The sequence below is a fragment of the Amblyomma maculatum genome, unplaced genomic scaffold, assembly GCF_055883805.1.
Source record: "Amblyomma maculatum isolate TAMU_Amacu unplaced genomic scaffold, ASM5588380v1 scaffold_35, whole genome shotgun sequence".
Taxonomy (NCBI): domain Eukaryota; kingdom Metazoa; phylum Arthropoda; class Arachnida; order Ixodida; family Ixodidae; genus Amblyomma; species Amblyomma maculatum.
This window is the reverse complement of record NW_028146760.1, coordinates 519,635-546,036: the sequence shown is the minus strand read 5'-3', so window position 1 is coordinate 546,036 and position 26,402 is coordinate 519,635. Positions and strand designations below refer to the sequence as shown.

Genomic DNA, 26,402 nt, shown 5'->3' with positions numbered 1-26,402 from the left:
GCAGCCACCGCTAACGTCAGCACAGTGGAAAAGTATTTCTTTGGCATTATGGTTGGTAGTGCTGACGAAAAGATAAAGCAAAAGGCAAATGTCTTGCCTGCTTTGTCTGCGTATAAATTTCTTGAACTTAGGCGCATATGCTTGCAGCGTGAAATTGCTCACACAGTAAGCAAGTAATTGATACCGGGTGAGTGGGCGCCGCCGTTTGTAGCCGTGGCGCTGCTCTTTCATTTTAGGCTACATTTCAAGGAATAGTAAACTGTATGCGCTTTTACAACTTATTGTCTTTGGAGTTTAGTAGTCTACTGAGAAAAACATTTACATCACTGTTTAATAATTAGATCGACACATAATGGCTGAAGGCCGAGTTCATTTGTTCTTTTGTTACATATGCATGAATTTATTAAAATTGCATCTCATACTAAATAGTTTTGGGCATTACAATTCAAAAATGAACCTTTTTGGTAGCATCAGACAAATCTTTTTATCCAGCAGTTAGACCGGCAAAATAAATTATATCTTATTCCTGTTTTATACTTTCATCCTAAGCGTGTGACCTTCTCATATAATTGCTATTCGTCACTAATGTTGCCTGGAGCATAAATTGTCATATGTGACACATTCGGTGGGTATACATAGCGGAAGCGGAATTTGAGCCTCCTCCATAGAATTTAGCCGCTTCATAAATATAACAGTTTTCAGGCCTGCTAAATATTCTACGACCATCGAGTGCCTAGATTTTGCATCCCTCCTGGCACTGCACTGTTAAAAGTTATAGTGAAAACCTCTGCAAAACAGAGTGTGTTTTAAAATATGTGAGTGTTCACTTATCTTCATTGCTTTCAGTGTATCAACAATTTTTGGTGGATGTGTCCATGCTCGTTTGCCTTGTCTACGGATTTAGAGCCTGCTTTACAGATTAGGAATCTTTACTTTAGGCTACACCGACCATGATACACCGACATACTTCGGCCATAAATGTAGATACAGAAAATAATGTCTAGATGGTTTCCATCATGTTGCGCCACGTACCACAGGAAAATACAGAACATATCATGAACGTCTATATTATAAGCTATCGCCTGTCATAAGTTTTGTTTAATACCAAGTGATAATTTGCCGAATGGCAATAAAACATTTCAGGAACAAGCGTTTGCAAGCAGATTGATTTGATTGCAAAATATCTTTCCGTATTAAAAGTCTCTTTTTTCTTTTTACGGGAAGAATATCAGTTGCTAAAGTGTAGGCTTATGCAATTGTTCCGCCAATCTGTCCTTAGCCGGAACAAAGAAAAGTACGACCATTTTGAGTATTTTTACAGCATGTTTTCAGCTCCCTCGCGCAGAACGTTCTTTAACAGTGTCAAGGTTTAACACACTACGAACTTCAGCGCGAGTATTGAAAAAAGCTCATTTAGAATCGTGTACTGCACGACGCTTTATTGCAGCCATTTCCTAATAGACTCTTAGAATCCTCATTTATTATTGGACCATATATTCCGAGAACAACGAAAATAAAAACTAACCCTGATTAGCTATTAACTCTCCAAAAAGAAACTTTCAAAAATCTTGGTCGCAAATACGTTTATGTATTTTATGTATACAGGGCTGGGTTCGAACAACAATGACATCAATCTCTACGCGTTAAGTACAGCACCGGACGTGAAACTCGGAGGTCGTGGTTTCGAAACCACCGTGCGAGTGTTATTTTTTCTACTTTCCAGTCATTATCTATACGGTAAAAAAAAAATTCAACAGTTCCAATTATCCTTTAACGTAAATTCTCACTTCGTTAGCGATCGGCCACAGCCGCAGTAGCTGATGTCGTCCTCAGAAACATCTCGGCAGCAGCCTATTTTTGATTTTTTTTTTTGTTCGATAGTCTTGGCAGCGTCTATACCGCGGTTTCAGCCTCTATCTCTAGCGAGATAACCCATGTGTATGGAGTAATTGCAATGGACAAATGAATGAGAAGCATAGATCGATCATTGTTAAGATCACTATGTTCAGTGCAAAACGCGAGTATTTATCAGTTGCAATTTGATAAAGACTATGTTTATTACATAACGCGAGGCCATGTTTTATTTTTACATATGACGGGATTGGCTGCTACGATAGCTTAGTTTTCTCGTTCCTGGCAAGAACGATGAAGACGATGCCTTCAGCGCGACGCGACATGAAAGAGCATGCGGCTTATGAGTACGAGATACCAGCTTTATAACATATGATGTACCAGACGAATGAAATATGCAGAATTTCCAAATGAACTCAGTGGAGCTAACACTTTAATATTTCAAATTGATGAAAGATCACCTATGCTTTGCTTAGCGTCAGTGACTGTTGGCTCCCATACGTATTCTATAAAAAAAACCCTTATTTTTAATGAATTTGTTTTCGATTAGTTAAACGGCCGCTTCGAATCTGACATCCTTGATGTCCTAGCTAGCTTAATGGGGTATTACGCAGATCCGACCCTTTCCGTTAGATAACTATCTATATGGCACTTACGGTACCACAGGGCATTTCACATCCACCGTTATGAAGTAGGTTAGCGGCTACGAACTCTCTTAAGGATCGGTTGCACGGAATAAGTATGCCTACGAAAGAACAGACATCCGTCGCCACAGCTGAGTATTGAACCTTCTGTCGCAAAATATGGCGGTCACGGGTACAATATCCACATGTTGCGTGATTTGTTTTCTGCTTTCTAGTCAAATATATTATAATTTATTATTATTTTTAATTCATGAAAATATTTTCTGTGTTCTGTGCTTTCTATCAATGGCAGTTAAATCCCTTCTTAGGTATGTAATACCGAAGCCCCCCTGTATTTTTCATTCTAATCGCGAACATTTTGAAATGTTTGATTGGACAGTAAATTCCTTCTGGGCCTTTTCACTTACTTCGCGCGGATGTTCCCCACTCGCCATTTCTTAACGTACTGGATTATGCTGAAACAATAATGCGAGATACGAGGTTCGTTAATGTGTTTGACGCGGCTCTTTTAGCATGGCGATTTCAACTCAGCGACACTACCACCAGCCAAAATCGGCGATAGCCTTATTTTAACACGCCGCACAGCTATTGCGGAATGGCATCATGAGATCCCGAGCGTGGAGATATAGTTGTGCGCTTTACAATAGGATAATACAAGCGTAGAACAAATCAGTTATGGTCCTTATCCCGAGTAGATTGGTGAGCACATGGGGCTAAAGCGCGGCAAGTATCGAAAATAACTCCAATGCGAGAAGTTAGCAGTAAACCAGAGTAATAATAATAAAATATTCACCTTGGCACAGGTTCAGCATATCATGTTTGAAGCGAGAGCTGCCCAAAAACATCAACGTGAATAACCCACCCGATGATAACTCTGACAAACCACCTTCATAGTCAAAATTGTGCGCTCGATTACTCCGCTGCTGCGGACACTCTCTAACGCAATGTATACTCGGCGTTTATGTCACTTCATTGATGCTACAATTAGGATCTGCATCTAAGCTTTCGCTCAAAAACAAGCTTCGTGCCTAGCCCACACTCTGCTCGGTCAAGTCATGTGACACCCGCCCTTACATAGTCGACTAACCAATGTGCCCTCATGACGTGGCACACTTACGAATGATCAACGAATTTTCTCGGAGGTGGTGCCGTTTTATGGCCGCTGCTAGAGCGCATTATATGCAGAGGATTTTAGGTTTGTCGCCTTAAAATGAAATTCTTGGTTATGTCCTAATTTAGTCGATCAAATTCCTCTGTACGAGTAGTAATTCAAATTATCCTCATTACCGTAACTCTTCCACGTTCGCATGACATAATAATCCCGAAGCACCTTCTCCTGCGTGTATGCAGACTTTCTGCAAAATAAGAGGGTTAAAATCAAAATCCTGTCAAATCTTTGTAACGTAGGACGCTAAGCCGGGAGGCAGGCCAGGACCGCTGCAAATTATCTGTGCACAGAACAAATGTTTTCACAGCGAGTTTTTTTTTTTTATTTCTATCGCTCCTGGGCTGCGGCACATGCTGTTTGAGTGCGTATTCATGTAAATAATGATTTCGTGGCTATTCGTATTTGTACCCGGGATATCTCAGGTATGGTGTCACGCTTAGAAAACGAAAGTTCATAAATAGCCAGATGTCTGAACTCAGGTGTCGTTTTTCCTGCCCCCCCCCCCCCACGTGAAATGTATTGCGCTATTTTGTGACGATTGGCTTGCTTTAGTTTATGGCGTGTTATGTCGCAAAGTGACTCAGGCTATAATAGAGGCCATAGTTGAGGGCTGCAGAAATTTCGACCACCCGGTGTTCTTTACCATGCACTGATATGGCAGAGCCCACCGAGCGCCTTGCTTTTCGTCACCTTCGAATAGCTGTTGCCGCGCCGGAGACCGAATCAGCGTCTTTGGGCACACACGTCGAGCGTACTAATCGCTGCAACGCAACGGTGGGGTATTCTTCAATATATTTATTCTATTAGTGCTTTTTATTGATTGTAATGATAATGTTATGGTGATATAATGATTGGCCTGGCTCGCTGCCAGTGTGCTGTTTGAAAGAGGCGGGTAAGATAGCAGTGGACAGCTCGCCTATATATAAGTTGCTCAAATTCGATTGCGAGGACATTTTAGTGTCAATTGTGCTTAAAGCGTCGCTCGTATCAAAAAGATATCAAGTGGGAAATATACTCTGGTTCGCCGCATATTTAAATTGGAGTTCTTTTTGTTGAAGGCGTTGCTGAAATGCGTACTCAGTAACTACCCAAGATACAGTAGGATGCATAAATTTTGTTCTCTTCCGTACCGAAGTTTCGTTCGACCGCAAGGTTGAATTTATTTAGCAGGCGAATCAAAAATAGTAGGCGTTCAGTTAGTCGACCTCGCGAGCACAGAAACGAACGCATTACGAGCTCTATGCCTAATTCCGTTATGAACTATGCGTTTATATGCTTACCACGGCGCGTAGTTGCTATTTATATTGGTCAAATATTTACGAGTCAAATTTCGTTTGTTCTGAGGAGACAGCATTTTGGAATTGCCTAGCTGAATATTGATACAACGCCCTTCTCGTCGTCACTTTGTGCTTATCGCGAGCGCTTGGCTCCTTAAGACAAAGAAGCCGAAGTTCTGCTGTTGAGCCGCTGGCCTAACCTTGTTCGCTGTCGCTGTGTGATCGTCGATGCCTTCTGCAAAAAGCCTGGCTCGTGACAACTGGTGGAGGTGATTAGTAAAGCAACACATGCTCCGGACCCCCCAACCCAGGTATCCGAGACTCAGCCCTCAGGGCTCTCGTAGCATTGAGATTATGTCAACCCATTGGGGTAGCCAACGGCTTCGAGTTCTTGAATCAAAGTTTTCCCTTGTATATTTCCTACGACTGTGAGGACATCACCACATGCTCCAACATTACATTCGGTGACCACGCAGTCACCATTGATCAAGCAGCCTCTATCAGAGCCTGAATCACTTTGCGACATTACACGCTATAAACCAAATCAAGCAAAGCGCCTTTTGTGTGGCAGCAGCCGCGGGAGCCATTGACATTCCAATGCTCCTCAAGTGCTTCCTAGAGGATAGGCTGGAGAAATTTGAGCGGATATCCTAGTACAATCGCTGGGCTGACATCCAGAAGCTGCAACATCGATTTTTTTTCGTTGGACAGTGCAGCTCGCACCTGTTCGCAAAATCGCGAACCCGTCACGACATCGTGGAGTTTTATTGCGAAATCAATACTACTCCCATTTTCAGTCCTTCGCGTAGCCACGGTCGGTAGGCGCGTCTGGGCTTTAATGGCTCCAGATGGCTGTGGCATCATACCAGCTGCAAGGGATGGGCTATCAAGTCGAGTCATCGGGTGGCGGCGGTTGGTAGACACCGCGCGCTGCAGCTGGAGCCGCGCTGCTACCGAGGGGAGGCGTTGCTGCTACCTCTCCTCTCGCAGTTGAGAGGAAGAGGAGAAAAACGTTGAATATATCAATGCTCGCGCTTGCTCAGCTCAGGCACTCGCTATGCATCCTGATAAACATAAAGAAAGGTCACGCCGTCTCGATGAAGCCAGGAAACGACAGCGAGCTACAGAGACAGATAAAAACGATAACAGCGTCTCGCTTGAAGGCACGCTCAAGATGTAGCCAGACGAGCGCGTCGCGCTTCACTTGAATCGTCCGTAACCGGTGACGACTTCGAATAGAATGTAATGAACGCTTCGAGCAGTGAAGACCCTTTGCCGAGTGTTCACTGAGCAGTCAAGAACGTAAGAATGCATCTAGGCGGCAACGACGGAAGTCTCACTACTTCAGGGATCACCGAAGTGTCTTCATAGGTACAAACAATACAGCTAAACCATAGTAAACTCCAATGTGTTTCCTGTGTTAATCGTACGGTCAACATGGTACACCACAACTGGCTACTCTAGGAGCTGAACTATAGCGTAACCATGCTATTATTGCTTTCGCAACCTACCTGGCTTAACTAAAGCTAATCCCCACCTCATTTTTTTCAAAGACAGACCAGCTCCTATAAGCTTTTACCACCACTCTCTGAAAGGAAAGCGCAGAGCCGCTACCCCTGGCAAGAGTGCAGCTTCCCAGCGAGAGCTTCCTCGCTTATTTCGAAAACATGACGAAGCTATTGCGGCGGGCTGATCAGAATACGTCCAAGCAGAAAAATCTTGTTCATTTATGAGGGTGAATTAAATAGATCTTCGTTGGTCTAGTGAGATGTCTCCCAAGATCATTAAGGAATATGTGTGCTATGCCACTACCATAAACAAGACGCTCGATATGCGAGCTAAACACTAAGAGTGGCAGTCCATCCCGTTGGCTGTAGGCATCGTCGACGTTGGTAGCCTTGACCGTAAGGCTAGTAGTACGCGAGGAATGCGCCGTGTCAACCATAAGGGCAGTAGTACGGGAGGAATGCGTGGTGTCAATGACAGGGTGCATTAAGCAATGGTATTAGGGAGACATGTTATTCACCTCATCAAATAACAGGTTTTTCTCCTCGGACATGAGTACATACCGACGGAAAAACTTCATGTCCTCAAAATAATCGAGGACGCTCTCGTTGGGAAGCTGAACTCTTGCCTGCAGGAGCAGCTCGGGGCGTTTCTTTGCAATACATAAGCCCAAAAAGGGCAATTTTTTCTTTTTTACCTAATTTGCTTTATACTTCACATAAAAATTATTTGTTGAAATATTTATTCAAATAAATATTTTTTCTCCAGACATCTGAAATTTAGCAGAAAGCCAAAATGAAGAAAGTTCCTATGCTTCTGTTGATATTTGGAGCTGAAGTAGCAATGGCGACCAGGTTTTCCATGATGCGCGACGAGTCATTACATTGCCAAGATGGTAAGCTACACTGCCTTTCCAATTCGCCTCTTTCTGAGTCCTGTGTGACTGCGGAAGAGATCAAGAATTGATGAGCGTGCGCCAATATTTTCTCAAACATACGGAATACACAAGATGAAATTGTGCAGAATATTGGTTAGCAACATAAACAAAGAAAATAGATGAGACAGCAAAAACTTCATACACTGGTTTGGCATTGCACTTAAATATATATTTTTAGGGAAATTCTATTATCGTACCTGAACATGTACAGAGGGTGGATCTTTGCATTCGTTATTGAAAAGTTAGCCACCCGCTTGACACGGCTTACGGTTCATGTTAAGATTTCACAGAGCGGCCGCTATCAAGGAGAACGGAATGTGTTTCTTCAGGCAGCAAAACCTGGTTATTATAGATTGTTGAACCTCCCTAGGGCCGTCATTCGTATACGCCCGTAATCCTGTGCAGGCCTAGAGCCACCTCAAAACTGAATGTGCACGACGGCCACTTGCTACAATAATCGACACCACAGATAATTACATATGTTTAGTGTGTTTCGTCGTACTTGTATCGTATGAATTGCAATCTGTGCTTTCAAGCACGTGCTTCACTTCGAATGACACTGTTTTTATAACGCTTCTGATACTTCTACTCAGCTAATTAGCGCATTCAGACTAAGGCAAAACCTTTGGATAACTGTCTTTAAACTTATGCTTTTATCGACTGCAATAAAGATTCTGTGCAGAAAGGTATAGCATTTTGTTTGGTATAAACCCTGAAGTCCGACGGACAGTTTCCGTTCATCATTTATGGGTGCTATTTTCTAGTGTGTATTATTGGGGCAGCAGTTTGCCTTATCATGACTGTCGTCCTCCTGGATATCAATCAATCAATCAACCAATCAATATACCTTTTCTTTAAATAGAGAACAAGTAATATAAACAATATCTGCTAAAAGAGTGCGCCCTCACGGCCGGCATGAAGCAATTCAGTGTGCAATGTAACAATTTCAAAAGGTCCCCTTTTTGCATGGCAAAAACCAGGCGCCTGGCAAACAAATAATTGTATCAGTGCCGGCTCAATTATTCGTGGCTCCATATCACATTGATAAATGTTATCTATTTTTCCATTCCATTCTTAGTACTTATTGTTGTCCCCATATTGCCTGAATTTTATAAAGGTCTTGTATAATTTGATGAGTTTCTTGTTTACATTTCCTCAATACAATTGTTCTGTGGTGCTTTTTGTGAACTACAACATGAGGATATTTTATAAATAACGTGTAATTTTTAGGCAAATCTTCAAGAAGAAAAAGTGATGACTTGAAGTTTGAAAGTGTACTGGGAAATGCCAACAAAATACAAGCATATACAGCGAGAAATCGCATTTTATAATACCGCGGATGGGATCTCCCGTGAAAACTAAAATGAAAAAGCAACAAAATAGGAGATACTCAACATATTTTTACGCAACGCAAACAAAAAGAGGTAGATAAGTAGTATAATGTGAGTTACTAAAATATTTAAATACAAGGAGAAGGTAGGATAAAATACTCACAGATGCGGGGATAAATATGATCAAAACATGGAAATCACACATTACGACAAAATCGCTTTAATTCGACCTTGAACAAAGAAAGTTTATTTGTTTATTCGATTTCTAAGTTGAAAGAATTTCAAAATGATATGGATGAAAAACGAAGCCATTGTTTCCCGTAGTTAGTTTCTACCTTTGGTAGTAAAAAGTTCTTCCGCAGCGTAAAATTTGTGATGATGTTGCTTCTGATCGTGCCGGGAGAAACTATGCTTAGCAGGAGCTGATGATGAATCTTATGAAGTAGGATAGCAATAAATAAAATCGAGGGACGAGATAGGTGGAACATTTAAAGGATTGAACAAAATGCGTGAGGAATTAAATTCCAGGGGTTGAGCTTAATATGCGCATCGCTTGCTTTCTCTGTTTTATAACAGGGCAGAAATAAATATGATAGGAGCTTCACCCAATATGAGACACCGTAGTTTAATTGACTGTGAATTAATGCGTAGCAAAGGGATAATAAAGTTTGCATTGGTAAAAGAAATGTGAAACGTAAAGAAGTATCAAACAAAAAAATGCATGGTTTCCTTTTTTCAAGATGCTTTATGACGGCTTGAGCTGAATCGTTCAAGACCTTGACGTGCCCTGCTTTGTGTTTTGCGAAAATTTTAGATTTCTTCCAAGACTCAGTTACTCTGAGCATGTCTTGTATAGCGCATACAGAATTGCTATTTTTACTGTCATCATCGCTTGATTGTATTTCAACAAATCTAACTTGCATGATTATCCACAGATCACTCTCTTTTTTGTTGGTTTTAATGCGCTTCCTTTATTTCGGCGTTCCTTTCCGAGGAAGGTTTCATTGCTCACTGTTACTGTTATTCTCAATATCATCCTGGTCATGGTTTTGAAACAGGTGTACGAGCGAGCCATGTCGGCGTGGCGCAACGCTGCTCGTTGTGTGCTCTTCCTCCGTCGGGCGTCGCAAACAGGTTTGGGTCCATTATCGGCAAGAACGCAGCGCTCCTAAACGCGCGTAGACGATACTGCTTTATCTTACGAAGATCGATTCATTCTCAGTAGTACTTTTGCGGTGAATTAGACGAAATTACGCAATGAAAATTAACGCCAGCAGTTCGCTCATATTTCTTTCGTTAGAATTGGAGCGGGCTGTACAAGCAGTACTCTGAGATACGTCCGACGATGTCTCTAATATTTTGTGTTTGTACTAAGCTATGATGACAGAAGTGCTGTGCCTAATTATGGGGAACTGTCTGTAAAACTGCCGATGTAGACCGTATGGAAGTTGGCAGCCTTTTTGCTTTCAATTTTGACTATTCATGCGCCGTTCCACACGTAGGTTTAGGGCTGCGAAAATTGCGTCTTGATTTCGAAAAAATCGAGCACAAATCTCATCGCTATTAAAGTACTCGTTGAAGTGGTTCTAATAATGAGAGCGCTCGCATCACTCATATTATTTGCATTTTGTCAAAAAATAAAATCTCATGCTACTGAAACTTGTCCGTGGTGGTTAAGTCGTTTTCTATTGCTTTAAAAGATTCCTCGTCAAAGCCCGCATTTCATTCTCACCAAACTTGCTTTCGCGCTGTAGTGAAATGAGGAAATGAGAAAACACCATTTTCTTTAAAGACGCCTACGGACTGCAAAAAGTTAACAATAGGTGCTGCGAAAGCCAATATTTAGAGTAGTGCAGTAGCGCTGCACCTTTTTATTTGTGGGTTTGGCAGCTGATATCACTCGTTCTCTGCTGTGATATGTAGTGCATTATGTGTGGAACAGCTTCAGAAAGCTTAAACTTGAGATCTTGTTCAGAAAATGTATCCAGGCGCTCACGAACTTGCTTAAGCTCGGCATTGAGGCTCATCAACCTTCATTTGGTTTCTGAAGGCCTAGTTGGCGTCCTCAAGCGTTGTACGTTTTTCTCGGTTTTGTTGAACGAAGAAATTAGCAGCACTAGGCTCCAACTAGTGTTGATTCTCGTTTACCCTCTTCTGGAGAATTTCGAATGTGTCTGAGAAGCCAAAGAACTTCTGCCAGACCAACTTAGATTTTTTTATTCATCATTTATGGTCAGAATAAGGAAACTTAATTTTAAGTCAGCTTTAGGGTAGTAATTGGCCTTTGGTCGCCTGTTCAAAGAGGTGCTGCGTCGGCGATCTCCGAAATAGTTCCTACGCCTTCCAAACATGTCAAAGATCAAGCGCATATTAATTCCTCAAAAGAAACTTCTCTTCCAATCACTACTCATCTCATCTACAATTTGTTATCAATTTCAACAATGTTGGCAGCCACCGCCAAAGCAGCAGGGTAGATATGTGGCACCCCAAGAGCACTTAGCTTCATTCAACTCTTATGTGGTCATGTCTACCGCTGACGTAGCATGTGATGCTACCGATTACAGCTGTCTGGAGATTTCTTCGAGCTTCTTACTGGAGAAAAGACAGCAATTTCGAGTGAGCCCACTTGGATCTGGTGAAAACATGACCTCAGCAGAGTGAAGGTTCATTGAAAAGCTGGCGAATGCTACGATCGCAGCTGTTGGTGAGCTGCAAACAGATACCCCTTCAAACTTTTATACGTTGCAGCCATCAGCACGGTAGATGGCGAAAACCGCATGAATACTTCGTTTGACACTTGTACGTAAGATTCGGCTCTTTAAATTTTTTTGCGGTTGGAAGCTTTGCCTTTCGATGGGTTGCTTTTTGTTTAAGACGTTTCGTTGGAACCGTGTCATTTGTTAGTTTTTGAAGCACACTCCAATTGTACCCTGCCGTTCACGTTTTGGTCACAATGGTGTTCTTTTAGAAACGTTAGTCTTTTTTTCCAGAGATTGGTTGTTTCATGATCGAAAACAAATTGGCAGGAGACTTACGTTCCACCATTGAGATGACGCGATAGCGTTTCACACGTATGGATGGTGGTTTTTACTTCAGCTTTTACTTTTTATTTTAGTTTTTACTTCAGTATTGATTTCTTCCTTTTTTACACACCGACCAATTAGCGTCAGCCGACATCGACCTTCTATTCTGAGTAGTTCTAAACCTTTGATCGCCTTTCATTTTTTCAGTTGCTTCGATAAATCATTGATCATTTACAGATTTTTATTTTAATTATACATCATCAATCATTGGCGTTTCAGTCTAAGCATTTTGACACCTTGGAAGCAACCTTTTTCGCTTTTTTTTTCAATTATTTCAGATATATTAACCTATTCCACATTCAACATTTTTTCAACATCAAGCAATGGCGTTGTATGCTTAGTGTATTGAGAAATTTGTACTCCCCCTTTGACATGCTCATTCATTTTTTTTATTGAATAATTTGTGTTAATTATTTATTAATACGAGGTTTTATTATATGTTCATTGCAAATTGTTCTTGAGTTTTGGGAAAAAAGCGTTCATGTTTTGTAAAATATAGCATTTTATTCATTTCGCTAGTTTCTCCCCCCTATCGTTTCTGTATCATGTGCACATCCGCAGCCTCCTTTTTGCCCTGTATGCCATTGAAGTCTCGCATTACTTTACTCTACTACAATAAACGGCATTTTACATTACTCGCTGCTGCTTTTACGTCTTAAATATTTCTCTGCATCATCTACATTTCATGCTGTTGGTGTCTAGGCTCTCAGTCTGAAATTTCAGCTTGTTAAACTTCGTTACAATAACTGCATCGCTTTTTACACTCCATTATATACGAGTATGCATATTTCCAACTACCAATATATTTATTTACCAAAAATCTGCCCGAATCCCGGTTTCTCTCGTAAATCTAGATAGCACCACACCTACCCACCTACCCTTTGTCTATTTATTACATGCTTTATTTGTTCTTTTCTCATCACCAGTTGGTATTCAGTGCCTGGTACTTCCTTAAGCATCTGTTGCTGGGCTCTTCAATTAAGGTTCTAGCGGTAAGCGGTGCCTGAATCAGATTCCAGTGGCGGCCTTTCGGGAGTAATAAAATTGAATTGGCAGTTAGATCTACAGGTCTAACCGCCGCCGTCTACAGCTGCTCCTACACTGCTGCTGACTAAGGGCTGGATATAATTTGTATATATTAAGGCCAAATTCTTTATAGGCTCTAAGTCGCCGTCCGTGCGCTCGTCCGCGAGAAGTGTCACACTTCGCGAGATTCCGCGGTGTCCTGTTTACCTTTAAAGCTATAAGTGAAGACCTTAGCGGTAGATGGCTACCTATAATGATAGTTGTAGTGAGTGATAGCGACAGTAGTGACGATGATTTTAAATGCAGAAATGATGACAGTGATAGCTCCCGATCATGTCAGGGACTGTTGATGATAGTTGTAGTGTTATCCACAGGTGCTATCATCATCCATGACCGCACGGAGGTCAAGGCCGGATGCGCCTTCATCATGATGCCAGCTCTGCTCGTGTGTAATACGCAGAATTGATGTCATCAGTGCTTCGCATTGGGGCATGACGTGACGTCCGGTGATGACCAATGACCTGAATTGGCGAATCCCTCATATGAAAAGCTTACCGTGGTGGTCATCAGATCCAGGCATCTGTGCTGCGCCTTATATTTGGCGCTTCCTCGAACAGCGCATCACCCAGAATACAGAAGGAAACGCCGTAACGGAGGAACTGAGTAAATGCCGTGACGTTTCAAATTAGTTTACAGAAAAGAGAACGCGCAGTATCTGTCACACTTCACAATGGACACTTGATTCCCGCCGGAAGGCAGTGGACGAAGGCGGGTGTGAAAGACGAATGAGAAAAAGCGGCGACGTAGTAGAAGGCTATGGACCACTGCACTATCGCTGCACCGCAATATTGTGGTGCAAAGTGCCCCCTAGATTGTTTGGTGTGTGAGGTGTTAGCCAATTATTGCGCCTGCATTCAAATCCTGATGTAGTGATGTAATGCTTTTCCAGCTGAGATAGCCGGGATCAGGACGCACTGCAGTTGCAATTCCACTGACATGCAGTTGTTGTCTTTTTTTATTCAGATAGAAAATTGCGCGCAGCCCAGATTCGAACCACTGTCTGTGTCGCGCTAGGGTGATGACCTACTTCTCGGTTATCGCTCGATACATTCTTTTTAGAGGTGGCCCCTAAGCCATTACGACCGCCTTATGTCGCACAGCGGATCATATGTGGCGTAGGGGTAGAAATGCGCTAAAATTTGAAGAGGACCATCCGTGGAATTTTATTAACCGTTCTAGGGTGCAAACTAATCCTGTTTTACACATCCGAAAACGCCCTTCTCCTGCAGAGGGCTTTCTCCCCCTTATGAATACGCCAGTTTACCGCCGGTACTCAGTCCGCAGTGGCAGCGGAGCAACAGACCCCGACTTCGGTCAGAGCTTTATTGCAGCGAGGGCTGCTACGAATCTGTCGATTCGGATAGGCCGCTATTGGAAGCTCATAGTGGTAACATGTAACGCTAATACCCTGTCTGTAATGGGCACTAACTGTAACCATTTGAAGCCGGTTGGTGAACGGAGGCACAATAAATCGATCTTTGTACCTCGCTAATGTGAGGCGGAGAAAAAACGCTAATGAAGAGAATAAAACGGACTTGAATTCATACTGTGTTCTCACCTGGAAGTTTGCACGATGTACGAGAAAATCGCAAAAGTGCGATTCATAGAACATTGATTAATAAATTTACAATAAAAAGAGAAAGTAAGGCTTACAATAACACGCAGAAAAGTAATGTAATGTTCAACAGTCTAAGCAAGGAGCAAGAGTTACCGATAGGTAGAAAGGTCGCCGGAAGTGGCAACCGAATATATCTAATTGGGACGGGTAATTAGGGCGTACGCCGCAGCACAACTCTCTGGTTCGCATGCAGAAATCTCCAACATATATATTATCACTCCCTTGTTCTCTTTGTGCTGTTTAAGAGCAAAATATTGAGCGTGATTTGCGTTTCGCCTTAGTATAAGCCACATGCGTTTGATGTCTTTCTCAGAAAGTGCCTGTCTACTTTTCGGCAAGTACTTTTTGGCAAGTTTGGCAAGTAATTTTCTGCGATGCTTTTTAATATGTCAATCGGTCTATAGGAAAGGAAAGGTACTGTATTCGTCACACATCTCTGCGGACACCTGACCCTACCTTGAGGAAAGGATGCAAGCTCAGAATAAAATAACAGCTAAACGACAATTTCTGCAAATATAATTAGCAATGAACTCAGCTCTACGCAGCATATTCTTTTTAAAATGTCGTATTAGGCTAAACTCTCATGACGTTCAGAATGCCTTGCGTAGTAATGTGAGAAGAGCGTTTGTCAAGATATTGAGAGGAGCTCTCGTTGTTCATGTAGGTAAAACATCATCATCCTCTACCTTTGAGGAGAAGAAGTAGGAGCTTCATCCTTTATTATATAGCCAGTGCTTAAGAAAAAAGAAGAATTATAAACATTCACTTGAACATTTGCTGCCATGTTTACCTGAAGAGCTATATCGCTTTCTTTTGCTTTGCCGAAGAAATGTGCTAAACCCTCGATATTTTAGCAAAATGCTAAGATCAATTTCTGACATAACCTTCTTGAAAGCATAAACAATTTATACCATGAAATCTAAGAATGACGTTTTTCTTAAATAACCGCAGCTCGTTATATTATGGTCATCCGTAATATCATTACACAAGACCTATTATGCAATTTAGCATTCTAATAAGTAGAGGGTTGTAGCAGCCGTGTTTCACAGCACGTGTGTGAACAGACTTCATCGTGCACACGGCGGTACTCTTAGAAATAAAACGTTATACCACAGATTTCTTAATTTTGCATTTTATCAGCAGGCTCCGTGAAATGTAGAGTGTGAATAAGATAATGAAAGTTGAGATTTATGCTCGTGCTTCGCCGATTTATAAATATAAGGTGTGATTGCAAGCACCGATAGGGAAAGAGCTCCCCCTTACAACTTCAGTGTTCCACACCTGCACAAATAGGGCCACTATATCGTTTCAAATCTTCTTCACCTCATACGCACGCCTACCTTTCTGCCGCCCTTCGCTAGGCTGTACTTCTATTTGCTTCAAATCCGTTACCCTTAAAAACAGTTAGTTTTGGTCTTCGGAAGATAAAACTTTGACCTTCGTTTGTTACATTTGACTGTCAGGTTTCAAGCGAGCTTTAACTAGGGCACTTTGATAGAATATGTCGTCTGATAACACAGTATTGTTAATCTGGAAAAACACTACAATTTTCATTCAAGTATGATATACAATAAACCTCGAAAATATTAAGAAAGAGAAATAAAAGAAAATATCACCCTTTTTCGGGAGGATGCTCTCCCACCCATGACGAAAAGATGATTTCTCGGGTGGTTGCGGGTATTGCTAAAAATTTATTTGCGAAGGCATTGCTGCTCAGAAGGCAGAAAACTTGAAAACTTATGTAGTGTGAATGCGAAAGGGTAACTACAGATAGGTGAATTCAAAGAAATTTAATACGAACTATTGAAAGGCAAACCCATTAAAGCCAGAAACCTGCTTTTAGCTGCAGTGTGTGTGTGCGCGGGTTTTTTAGCTTATGCCACGGCAGCAACTTGCGACATATGCAACTTTGCAGTTACTTTGGGAGGCACTGATAGTGAGAAAAAGTCTGGCGCACCTTTGTGTGCCATGAATTAGGAATAAGACTATAAAAATGTGGTTACCGTTTTTTGTTTTTTTACTGAAGGTGAATGCTTTTTCCGTGGGTACGAGGTTAAAGTAGAAGTTCCTGTAGACATGGAAAAGCCTTGTGAGGAATGGGACCTCCAGAAGAGTGACAAGTATCCTGAGGTTTTCGTGAAAGGGTATGTGCCTCTTATTTCTTTCAACGCGAATGTAACAGCTAGTAATGAGTGTATTTTGCATGCCCCATGAATTCTCTATAAAACATGGATTGCCAATAAAAGTACTTTCTTTATCTTCAGGCGATGTTTTTAAGCACTGCTAGAATACTGAAGAGCCGGTGTGCACAGTGGACACTGACGAGTAGCTTAAATACAGATGTGAGCGCGCCCTAAGAACCGGCTTCATCTGTGGATCATATTTATTTGACACGATTCTGGCTTGCTGTGGTCTGCATTTAGATTAAGTGACACCACAGTTTCTAGCGCATATAGTGACAATATACTACTCCTTTTTACATAGCGTATATGGACATGCCCGGTGAAAGGGGTATTGATTTAATTTCCTAAAAACATTTTGCTTTAAAGTTTAGTTTATTGCCTCTTAGTAAAGTGCTGAAACGTGGAGGCTAACCAAGAGGGCTCTACATAAGTTGAGGACAACCCAGAGGGTTATGGAACGAAAAATGGTAGGGGTAATATTAAGAGATAGGAAGCGTGCAGGAGTGGTTCAGAGAAATAACTCAAGTTACTGACATTCTAGTGGAAATTAAGAAGAAGGAATGGGCATGGGCAGGACATGTAGTGCAAAGAGAGGATAACCGATGGTCGCTTAGGATAACAAGCTGGATTCCAAGGGAAGGAAAGCGCAGCAGGGGGCGGCAGAAAGTTAGGTGGGCGGATGAGGTCAAGAAGTTCGCAGGGGTGAAATGGATGCAGCTAGCCCAGAACCAGGTTAATTGGAGAAAAATGCAAGAGGCGTTCGCCCTGCAGTGGGTATAGTCAGGTTGATGGTGATGATGATGAGTAAAGTGCACCAATTTAAACTTAAGTTTATCTAGCCGCTGCCACAGACAGTGGATATGCAGCAACTTGGAGGCCAGTTTTTTTTTCGTTCTCTCATTCTGTACATTCTGTTTCAAACCTCACTTAAACACAATGTGCCGCATGTAATAGGGGTTATTACTGGCGTCATGCATGCACTTAACCTTGACCAAAATGTCGCCTGTTCCCTATATGTGCCTAACATAAATCATAATATGCGGGAAGAAAGGATGTTGGTTTCTCTATGTGCCCATTCTAGCCCAATGTGACCGGTGAAGCAGCAATACGAATAGAGATAACATAGAAGGTTGTAAGATATTATGGCTTTCTTTCTACAATTTAGAAAAAGGAAGTATATAACAGAATGTCTGGTGGAAAGGAGGTCTTCGAAATTAGAAGAACGCCGTTGTAATAAAATATAAAAGCTATGAAACCAATACGATTTTTATTGAAAACATCGTCATGAATAATTATCTTCGATATACATAAGATGTTGTAGATTTTTATGCTTATACCGAATATCCCATTTTAGACAATGATTTATCTGCCAGAAGTTCTTTCTTCATAGATTTATAGCAGCCTTATATCTACCTAAATATATAAGCATTGTGAAAACTCATCGTAGCTGTTTAATGTATATTATGTTCTTTGAATTCTACAATGTTAGCAACCCCACGTCGACAATATTGGTCGTTGCCATTAGCTTATACGGCAGCGGAAGCTTCTATCGGTTAATGCCTCCCGGCAGACAAAAATCAGGAGCATGCCTCTGGCACTCTTGAAAGGCAAAACAATTAGTACCTTCACGTCAATTAAACACTAGAGAGGTATTAACGTTCGACTACACGGCACTGCTATAGAGCGTTAATGACATCCTTTTACGGAACTATTCCTGCTGATGCTCGCTTTCGTACGTCTACTTGGCTGCTCAGCTAATTATTATGCAATCTCTATCTTCCCTATATGCTGAGTGCATCATGAGGAAGGCCGGTCTGGACGAGTCTTCAGCTGGAGTGAAGATTGCTCGGAAACCTATCAACAACCTTAGATACGCAGATGATACCACTTTAATGGCAGAAAGTGAAGTGGAACTCAAGAGACTTCTGATGCGCGTACAAGAAGAGAGTGAGAAGTTTGGGCTTAAACTGAACTTTAAAAAGACAAAGATCATAGCGTCTTGCCTCATCAAGTCCTGGAGCATCAATGGACAAGAAGTGGAAGCTGTGACAGATTTTCTCTTGGGCTCCAAGATAACCCCGGAAGTAGACTGCAGCCATGAAATTAGGAGACGCCTACATCTGGGAAAGAGAGCCATGGCTAGCCTTGACCGCCTAGTAAAGTGCAGAGACATTAGTCTCCCAACCAAGATCCGTATCGCTCGTGCTATGGTATTTCCAGTTGTGATGTATGGATGCGAGAGTTGGACTGTGAAGAAGGCTGACCACCGAAGAATTGACGCGTTTGAATTGTGGTGCTGGTGGAGAACCTTGAGAGTTCCTTGGACGACCAGAAGATCAAATCAGTCGATATTGTCGACCATAAAACCTGACTGCTCATTGAAGGGTCAAACTCTAAAGTTAAAGCTCAGCTACTTTGGTCATTTAATGAGAAGAGAGGAGTCGCTGGAGAAAGATTTGATGTTAGGAAATGGTGAGGGTCACAGGAGAAGGGGTAGGTAGCGAACGCCATGGTTAGATGGCATCCTCGAGGCGCTGCAGATGAAGTTATGTGATGTTAGGAAGATAGTGAGAGACCGGAAAGCGTGGCGTGATATGGTCCATAGGGTCACGAAGAGTCGGACACGACTGAACGACTGAGCTGAACCGATGTTCCCGCTCGTATTCCTCGGCATGAAGTCTTAATGTGTGCAGTGAAACACCACCCGATATAGGTACCTCTAAAGCCCAATTTGGCCATGAGTGGCTTAGATGTAGCGTGTCTTCCTCATTGTGCAAGATTCCTCGGAGGTTCATTTTCATTTCAGCCTCCCGTCTCAACGGACAAGCCCGAGATGATAGCAGCTATAATGACGTGTGGCCTTGTGACGTCACACAACCCCCTGACAAATCAGTGCCCTGTTTTGTGACCAGCCAAATTCTACCTGCCAGTTCCCTGGCGTATTGTTTCGCTAGCAGCGTAGAAAATGATACATTTTGCAGGCCGAAGATTTGAACGCTGCTGCGTTCAACGACGGCGAATGATACGAATGAAGAATCACCTGAAAAAGAATAAATACTGTGTGACCTATAGCATTCCTTTTAGAGCTAGAGATTGGGAAATAGGGCAACAATAACAACTACTAGTAATACAAATTGTTAAGGGTTATTTACAGGATGTGACTCAACCATAGCCTAGCTCGGTCGTCAAACGATGGCGACCTTCTGCTTCCTCACTGTCCCTTTTTCCTTTCTTAAGCTTAAACATGACATTCCCCCGTCGCAGATGAAGCCCCTAGGATGCCAGTCAATATCCAGAGATTGGCAGAGCTTCATCCTTGCGACATTCACAACATTTATTTTCCGACAGGGGCGGCCTTGGGAAGGTCGGCGAGACACCACGTAATTCAAGTCATTGACGCGAGTGACCACAATAAATGAGCCTGTGTAGGTCGACAGCAGCTTCTGGGGCAAAACTCTGCTTGAGGAGAGGCCTCGAGAGCCATACTAAGTTTCTCGGAAAGTAGCAGACATTCCAGCGTCTGCGGTCGTAGCGCCGCTTAGCACAATCCTGCAAAGCCACCGTACGTAACGATGTGAGCCGACGATCCTCTTCAGCGCGTCAGAGATTGCAGGAAACAGAAGGCTCAGTGTCGAGAGAGAATGGTATGATGGTGTCGAGAGAACTTAGAGGCGGATGGTATAAAGGAGGAAAAAGGGCTATAAGCAGTTTCATGCCTCGTGGTGTCATAGGCTTAAACTGGCCTGATAGCCCTAAACTGGCGACCACGGTCACTAATAATGACACGAGTAGGCCAATGACGGAGGACGACAGCATGAAGAAGGAAGAAAGAGATGTCAGCGGCTGTGGCGGAAGGGATGGCAGCAGCTTGACAGTAGTGCGTAAGATTACCAACGCATACCATGACCAAGCTATTGTCTTTGAAAGAGGCGGGAAAAGGACCTATGAGGTAAAAACCCGCTTTCTCATATGGTGTGGTCGGCAGTGTCACCGAATGTAAATGGCCCGGCGGTGAAGTCGTGGGAAGCTTGAACCGCTGGCACTTATCACAAGGGGTCACTACCACTCAGTAAAAGCATTCCTTAATAAGGGTAAAAGTGCTGGCAAAACTCAAGTGGCCTGCTACCAGCTGCCATCATGCATTGCGTGTAGAACAGGGAATAGAGGCTAGCCAGAACGACGAGCGGGAAGCGCGCACCGCCAGGCGAGTAATGTTTTCTCTAGATCTAACCATCGCGAACGAACAAAGGCGTAGGCAGATGTCGGATCACAGGTTTTTTCAAAACCCGGTACCAAGTCTTGACCTTTGCGCTGTTCTGGCTGGAAAATGGCATTGTGAGGGAACGGTGGCAATTTATTCGTCAAAAGTTGTCATCAACACCAACAGTGGTGGCAAGGGGCAGCGGAGAGAAGTAGTAAGCGTCGGCGTGTTAGTGGCCAGTTTTGTACGGCACAGTAAAGTTACATTCTGAAGGCGTATTATCCCGCGGGCCAACGAGCCACAGGGGTCGCGTAGATACACCAGCCAAACAAAGCGAATGATGTTCCTTGGTGACTGTGAAGGCACGTCCATAAAGGTACAAGCGAAACCGCTGTACGTCAAAAGAACAAGATACTCTTGCTCATGGTATAATTGTGTTCAAAATTGCTGAGGATGCAACTTCTGCAAGCACCAACGTGTTGATTCCGATCATGCACAGCACCGCGCCAATGCGGCTGGAGTGAATGGGGAATTCAGTAGGAGCTGTCGGGCTGAAATGACGCAATATGGACTGCGAAGTAAGAAGAAACTTCAGCTGGTGAAACGAAGTATCACCTTCAGGAGTCCCTTTTAACGGAATATCTTTCTGCAAGAGGCATTTGAGCGGGTAGGCTACGTCAACAAACTGAAGGATGAAGCGCTGAAAGCTGAACAAAGTCCAAGAAGCTCCTGAGCTCTTTCAAAACATGGGCTCTTTACCGCAGTTGACAGGTTTGATCTTCTGTGGGTCGGGCCTAACACCGTTTTTGTCAACCAGATAAACAAGCACAACGGTCTGGCGGTATTCAAAAGGGCATTTAGGGTTCAGCACGAGACAGGATCTTACAGGCTCTAAAAAGCTCTTATGCTCGGCGAACGTCCTCACGAAAATCACTACGTCATCTAGGTAATACATGCAATATTGCCACTTTAGTCTATGCAAAAGTGTGTCATAAATCTTCCAAAGGCACCCGGAACATATCATAGGCCTAAAGGCATCACATTAAATTCACATGACCCATCTGGAGTCGCGAACCTAGAGTTCTTTTTGTATTTTGGATGCATCGAGATCGGCCAGTATTCGGACCGTGAATCAACAATGGAAAAGTATGAAGCTGAATGCAGGTAGTCAGCGGCATCATTAACGCGCAGGAGTGGGCAAACATCTTTATTTGTGACAGCGCTGAGGCGGCAATAGTCGACACAAAATCACCACGTGCAATCTTCCTTTTTCACCATAATCACAGGGGTAGCCCACGGACTCGATTATTCCTGACGAATTCCTTCTTGCAGAATATCGTGGACCTGGCCGTCAATCATATTACGTTCTGAAGGTTTGACACGATATGTCTGGTCACATCGAGTGTGCAGACCCGGTGTCGATCATGTGATGGGTGCGGGACGTTGGAATCGGTGGTGGCTGATCTCGAGAGAAATCGAACATATCTGCATGGCTCACAAGAACTTCCATCAGTATGCTGAAGTTGTTGATGGGGCGCGATTTGTTTACCACGAAGACGAATTAGGAATCAGTCAGACCGGGAATTTTAGTTGGATGAGCAATGCCAAGAATTCTAGCCACGAGAATCTAACTTATCATTAGTGATTAAAAGGTTATACACATTCTCTGCGACGCCCTTTAAGAGGTGGCCAACTGTGCCTGCTTCAGATATGAGGAAAGTTACTGTTTTGAAGAGTTTCGGAACCATCTCCAATGTAGGTTGCGCCCGTTTACTAGGCACTTCCGCTTACGGGAGTAGTCTGCTCAGCGCACATTCGTTTTGCTGCGGTATCTTTCAAGCAATTGGGAATCTGCTCTTCAAAGCAGTTTCAGCTATTCAGGAACACTTCATGTTTCAAAAACCATGTCTTTGCTGTAGGGTTCAAGAAAACAATATTGCCCAGCATCCCTGTGGTATCCCACCGAATGTACTTGTTCACCCGGTGGTTGTCGGTGAGCCACTCTTCCATCTGTTCGCCAGCCTTGCCAGAGAATGTGCATGGCTCACTGTAGTGCTGCCATGCGGGTGCCGCTGTGCCTGACTGCTGTGCGTCGCCGTTTTAGAGCATTTAAAGCTAAAAGGGGGACGGCCAGCGAGTCGTTGACTCCAAGGATGCAGAGAAGGGTCCGTGATTATCATTCCAGTGCCTGCAAACACACTGTTAAGGCTTATTTCAGGATACGACTCAACCTTAGTCTAGTGTCCTTAAGGCCATCAATCGTGAAAGTATGCGTGCAATAACGTGTCTTAATTCCCCGCCTAACACCCATACCAGTACTTCAGGCGTACGCCCAGCTAAATAAGTAAGTGAACTCATTGATCAGCGGATGGCAAACAGAGCTCGCAAACAGTCTTTACAACTCCATCCTTTAAAGACACTACCTCCATGGTCGTACTGCCAGCTCACGGACAATCGCCCCACTGCTTCCCCGTGGGTATCATCCGCACATCTGCCTGAAGGGTGCATATTATATAATGATGCATCACAGACTGCAGAGCGAGAAGTTACTTATGTGTATAGTCCCTCTAATCCGCATCTCAATGCTCACGTGACATATACCGCGGATACGTGCAACCCTCTCGCACTGGAACTTCGTCATTTACAGTGCCATTTATTCCCTTCCGCCAGTTCCTACATTCAAAGCTGTTCATCTTTACACAGACTCTCTCACTGCCCTTAAACAGCTAAAGGCCGTTCGACGCACATTCCAAATAACACAGTCCACTCATTTGCTCTGTTCAAAGTACCCATGTCCTGTGCGCAGACACTGGATTCGCGGCCATGCTCGCGATCCACATAATATTCAAGCGGATGCTATAACGCACATAAACACATCAGGCGATCCACCACCTACCCCTCTTCCCCCAGGTCCGTTCCTGGGCCACGTTTCCGATTCTCAAGTTTTGCGCCAGCGAACACGCGCTCTCATTCCTCCGTGTTCGCACCCTCTCTCCCGTAGTCTTACTCGGCAAGAGGAGGTAACAGTGCGCCGGATTCTGGCAGGGGCGGTTCTGACCCCATCTGTACGACATTGGTGGCGTGATAAAGATCTGCCAGCGACTGACAGGTGCCCTCACTGTGAAACTGCACCTGAGGTCTGCGATGTGCGTCACTTGTGGACGTGTCCATCAACGACTCACATTAGACAACGAATACTCATGAAGGTGGACCTGCGGTGGAATCGCAATTGTGATTACGAGAAGTGGACAATGAACAATCGCTACACCACCAACCTCTGCAAATATCTAAGCGCAACTGGACATCACTCATTTTTTTAACTTTCTATCTCCTGCATCCCATTCTCCCTTTTTCAACTTATGCCTTCTGGCAAACTTTTCGAAAACAAAAACATCTGGTGCGTTCACGGAACGATGACGGGCTTCTTCTTTCCTCACCCTTCCTTTTTTCCTCTCTTTAGCGCTAGCTGATAATATATTAAGGTTTCATTTCTTGAGAAAACGCTTCTATGATAGTTGACCGATTGTTTTATATCCTGGCTTCATTTTTGCGACATGTTCTTTAAATCAACACATATAAACCTTCAGTGGCAATAAAACAGCCGCATTTGGTTAAAGAACTTGAGAAACTTTTTGAAGAAACAGGCAATGTCATAAACATTCATGATTATAAATTTGGAGTACATGTGAGCAACGCAAAACTGTCAATGGCGCTCTAGTAGAAGGCATCACTGAATGCTTTAAGACACAATACACAAAGTTTTAGAATACCATAATTAAATAGTCGTTTTACAATGCATAAATAATTTGCAAAATAAGTATAATTATCCTACAAATCTCACAAGGGCATTCTACTAAGTTTCCCCTAAATTATATCAACGTCGATCATCAGAGATGTTTTGAATTCGTTTCTATAAAGCTGCGTTTGACATTATCAAGGGATGTGATCTTGCATTTTATTTAAAGGCCTCGATTCTACAAATCGTTTGAAATCACATACTTGTGTATTTCCACCACTTTGCTTTGGGATTAGGTGAACTTGTCAAAAAACCTTACCCATCCCAGTGATGAACGCTCCATTTAATATCGAACAGTGACAGACGACTGCAGAACAAATGCACAGCTAGGATCTTCTTTTTATTTATTTATTTTATTTACAAATACTGCTGGCCCTTCTCGGGCCCATGCAAGAGTGCATACAAAGGAGACAATACAGGGGAACAAGTTGAGTACATATATAATACAAAATGAAAATTCATCATAGCGGCATTGTGGCGGTAATGATGCCATATTCAGGGAAAAGAAAATAGAAAGCAGCTGGTTCAGCACGAAAACAAGTATAGTTACAAAAAAAATACACATGAATGTCAGCATCGTAGTTTGATCGCGGTGGCATTACTGATTAATAAGTGCTAAGGACATGCTCTATGAATGATTCAACTGTGTTGCAGTTTACAGCAGCGGAGGGTAGTTTGTTCGAGCTAGATATAGCCGATGGAAACAAAGTAAGAGCGATTACATCATCCGACGTCGTTTCAACATATGCAAGGACCACTAATGATTCCCTAGGTGAATATTCAAACTTTTGTCGAAGGTTCGAAAATTAACTACATTTGTCGGCCATAAATTCCCCTCTGTGTAGAGAAATGTCTGTTCCCCATACCGCACTGAATACCTATTATATTTTGGGCGGTTGTCATAAAGGAGGCCGTAAAAAGCTATGTAACAAGAATGCTTATTTTTCCACTGCGAATAAAGGTGAAATGTATTATGGCGCTCTTTGAAAAGTGGTTGATAAGTTTTACGCCTTTTTTAAAACTCTAATAGAATCCTGAGATGAGCCATTTCACCATGAATTGATGATATTTTACTTCACTTTTCCATACAGGTGCGATATGAAGATCGTGAGTGAGAGAACTTTGCCAGATTATATTGAGCAAAACAAGAGCAATCTTTGGCCAAAATGTTGTAAGAAATGAATAAATTGTTCGTCTTGTTAAGAGATATTTTGATTCTCTAACCAACACATAGTATGACTAGTTATCTTACATGCGCATCATTCTTCATAGGTCTGATACGCCTGCTTCATCACTTCACTCAAGAACAATCGCTGCATATCTAATCAGTTTTTTCAATAAAATAGGTTAATAGTCTGGATGTATTAAATTCAACAGGCCTTATTGGTATTATTTAATGTTTTTATGTCTTTTGGTATTAAATACAGGTATCCAACAATTGTATTGCTGACAGCGAAGTCAAATGTCGGTGATAAAACATGTTTTCCTTTAACTTTAAATCAGAATCTCAAGCGAGAAATCGCCCTATTTCTGCAATGCCATCCCAAGCAGCACGCCGTCAATGGACCGCCAATGGTCCAATATTGGGATATATTGGTCCCAATATTGGTCAATATTGGCGTCTGATTGGGGCGCACAAAGAACCAAGATATATGCCAACCAATTTGATCGGCTCTCCTATCAAAACCAGTATTGGCATACTACCTTGTTTACTGGCATTC

At 42.7% G+C, this 26,402-nt stretch overlaps 1 protein-coding gene across 1 annotated transcript; it reads left to right on the top strand.

Annotated features, from left to right (window-relative positions):
* Positions 1-56: 56 nt before the first annotated feature.
* LOC146170845 (uncharacterized) lies at positions 57-25,890 on the top strand. The gene is made up of 4 exons (XM_084586739.1): positions 57-187; positions 7,215-7,341; positions 16,528-16,645; positions 25,773-25,890. Exons 2-4 carry the CDS (start codon positions 7,242-7,244, stop codon positions 25,861-25,863), a joined length of 309 nt encoding a protein of 102 aa, XP_084442865.1. The 5' UTR covers positions 57-187; positions 7,215-7,241; the 3' UTR covers positions 25,864-25,890.
* The last annotated feature ends 512 nt before the right edge of the window (positions 25,891-26,402 follow it).

Bases quoted from the DNA above. Each gene is read 5' to 3' on its own strand.
- LOC146170845 (XM_084586739.1), top strand. From the start codon at position 7,242: ATGAAGAAAGTTCCTATGCTTCTGTTGATATTTGGAGCTGAAGTAGCA. The intron at 7,342-16,527 runs GTAAGCTACACT...TTTTTACTGAAG, and splicing joins GTCATTACATTGCCAAGATG to GTGAATGCTTTTTCCGTGGG. The intron at 16,646-25,772 runs GTATGTGCCTCT...TTTTCCATACAG, and splicing joins CCTGAGGTTTTCGTGAAAGG to GTGCGATATGAAGATCGTGA.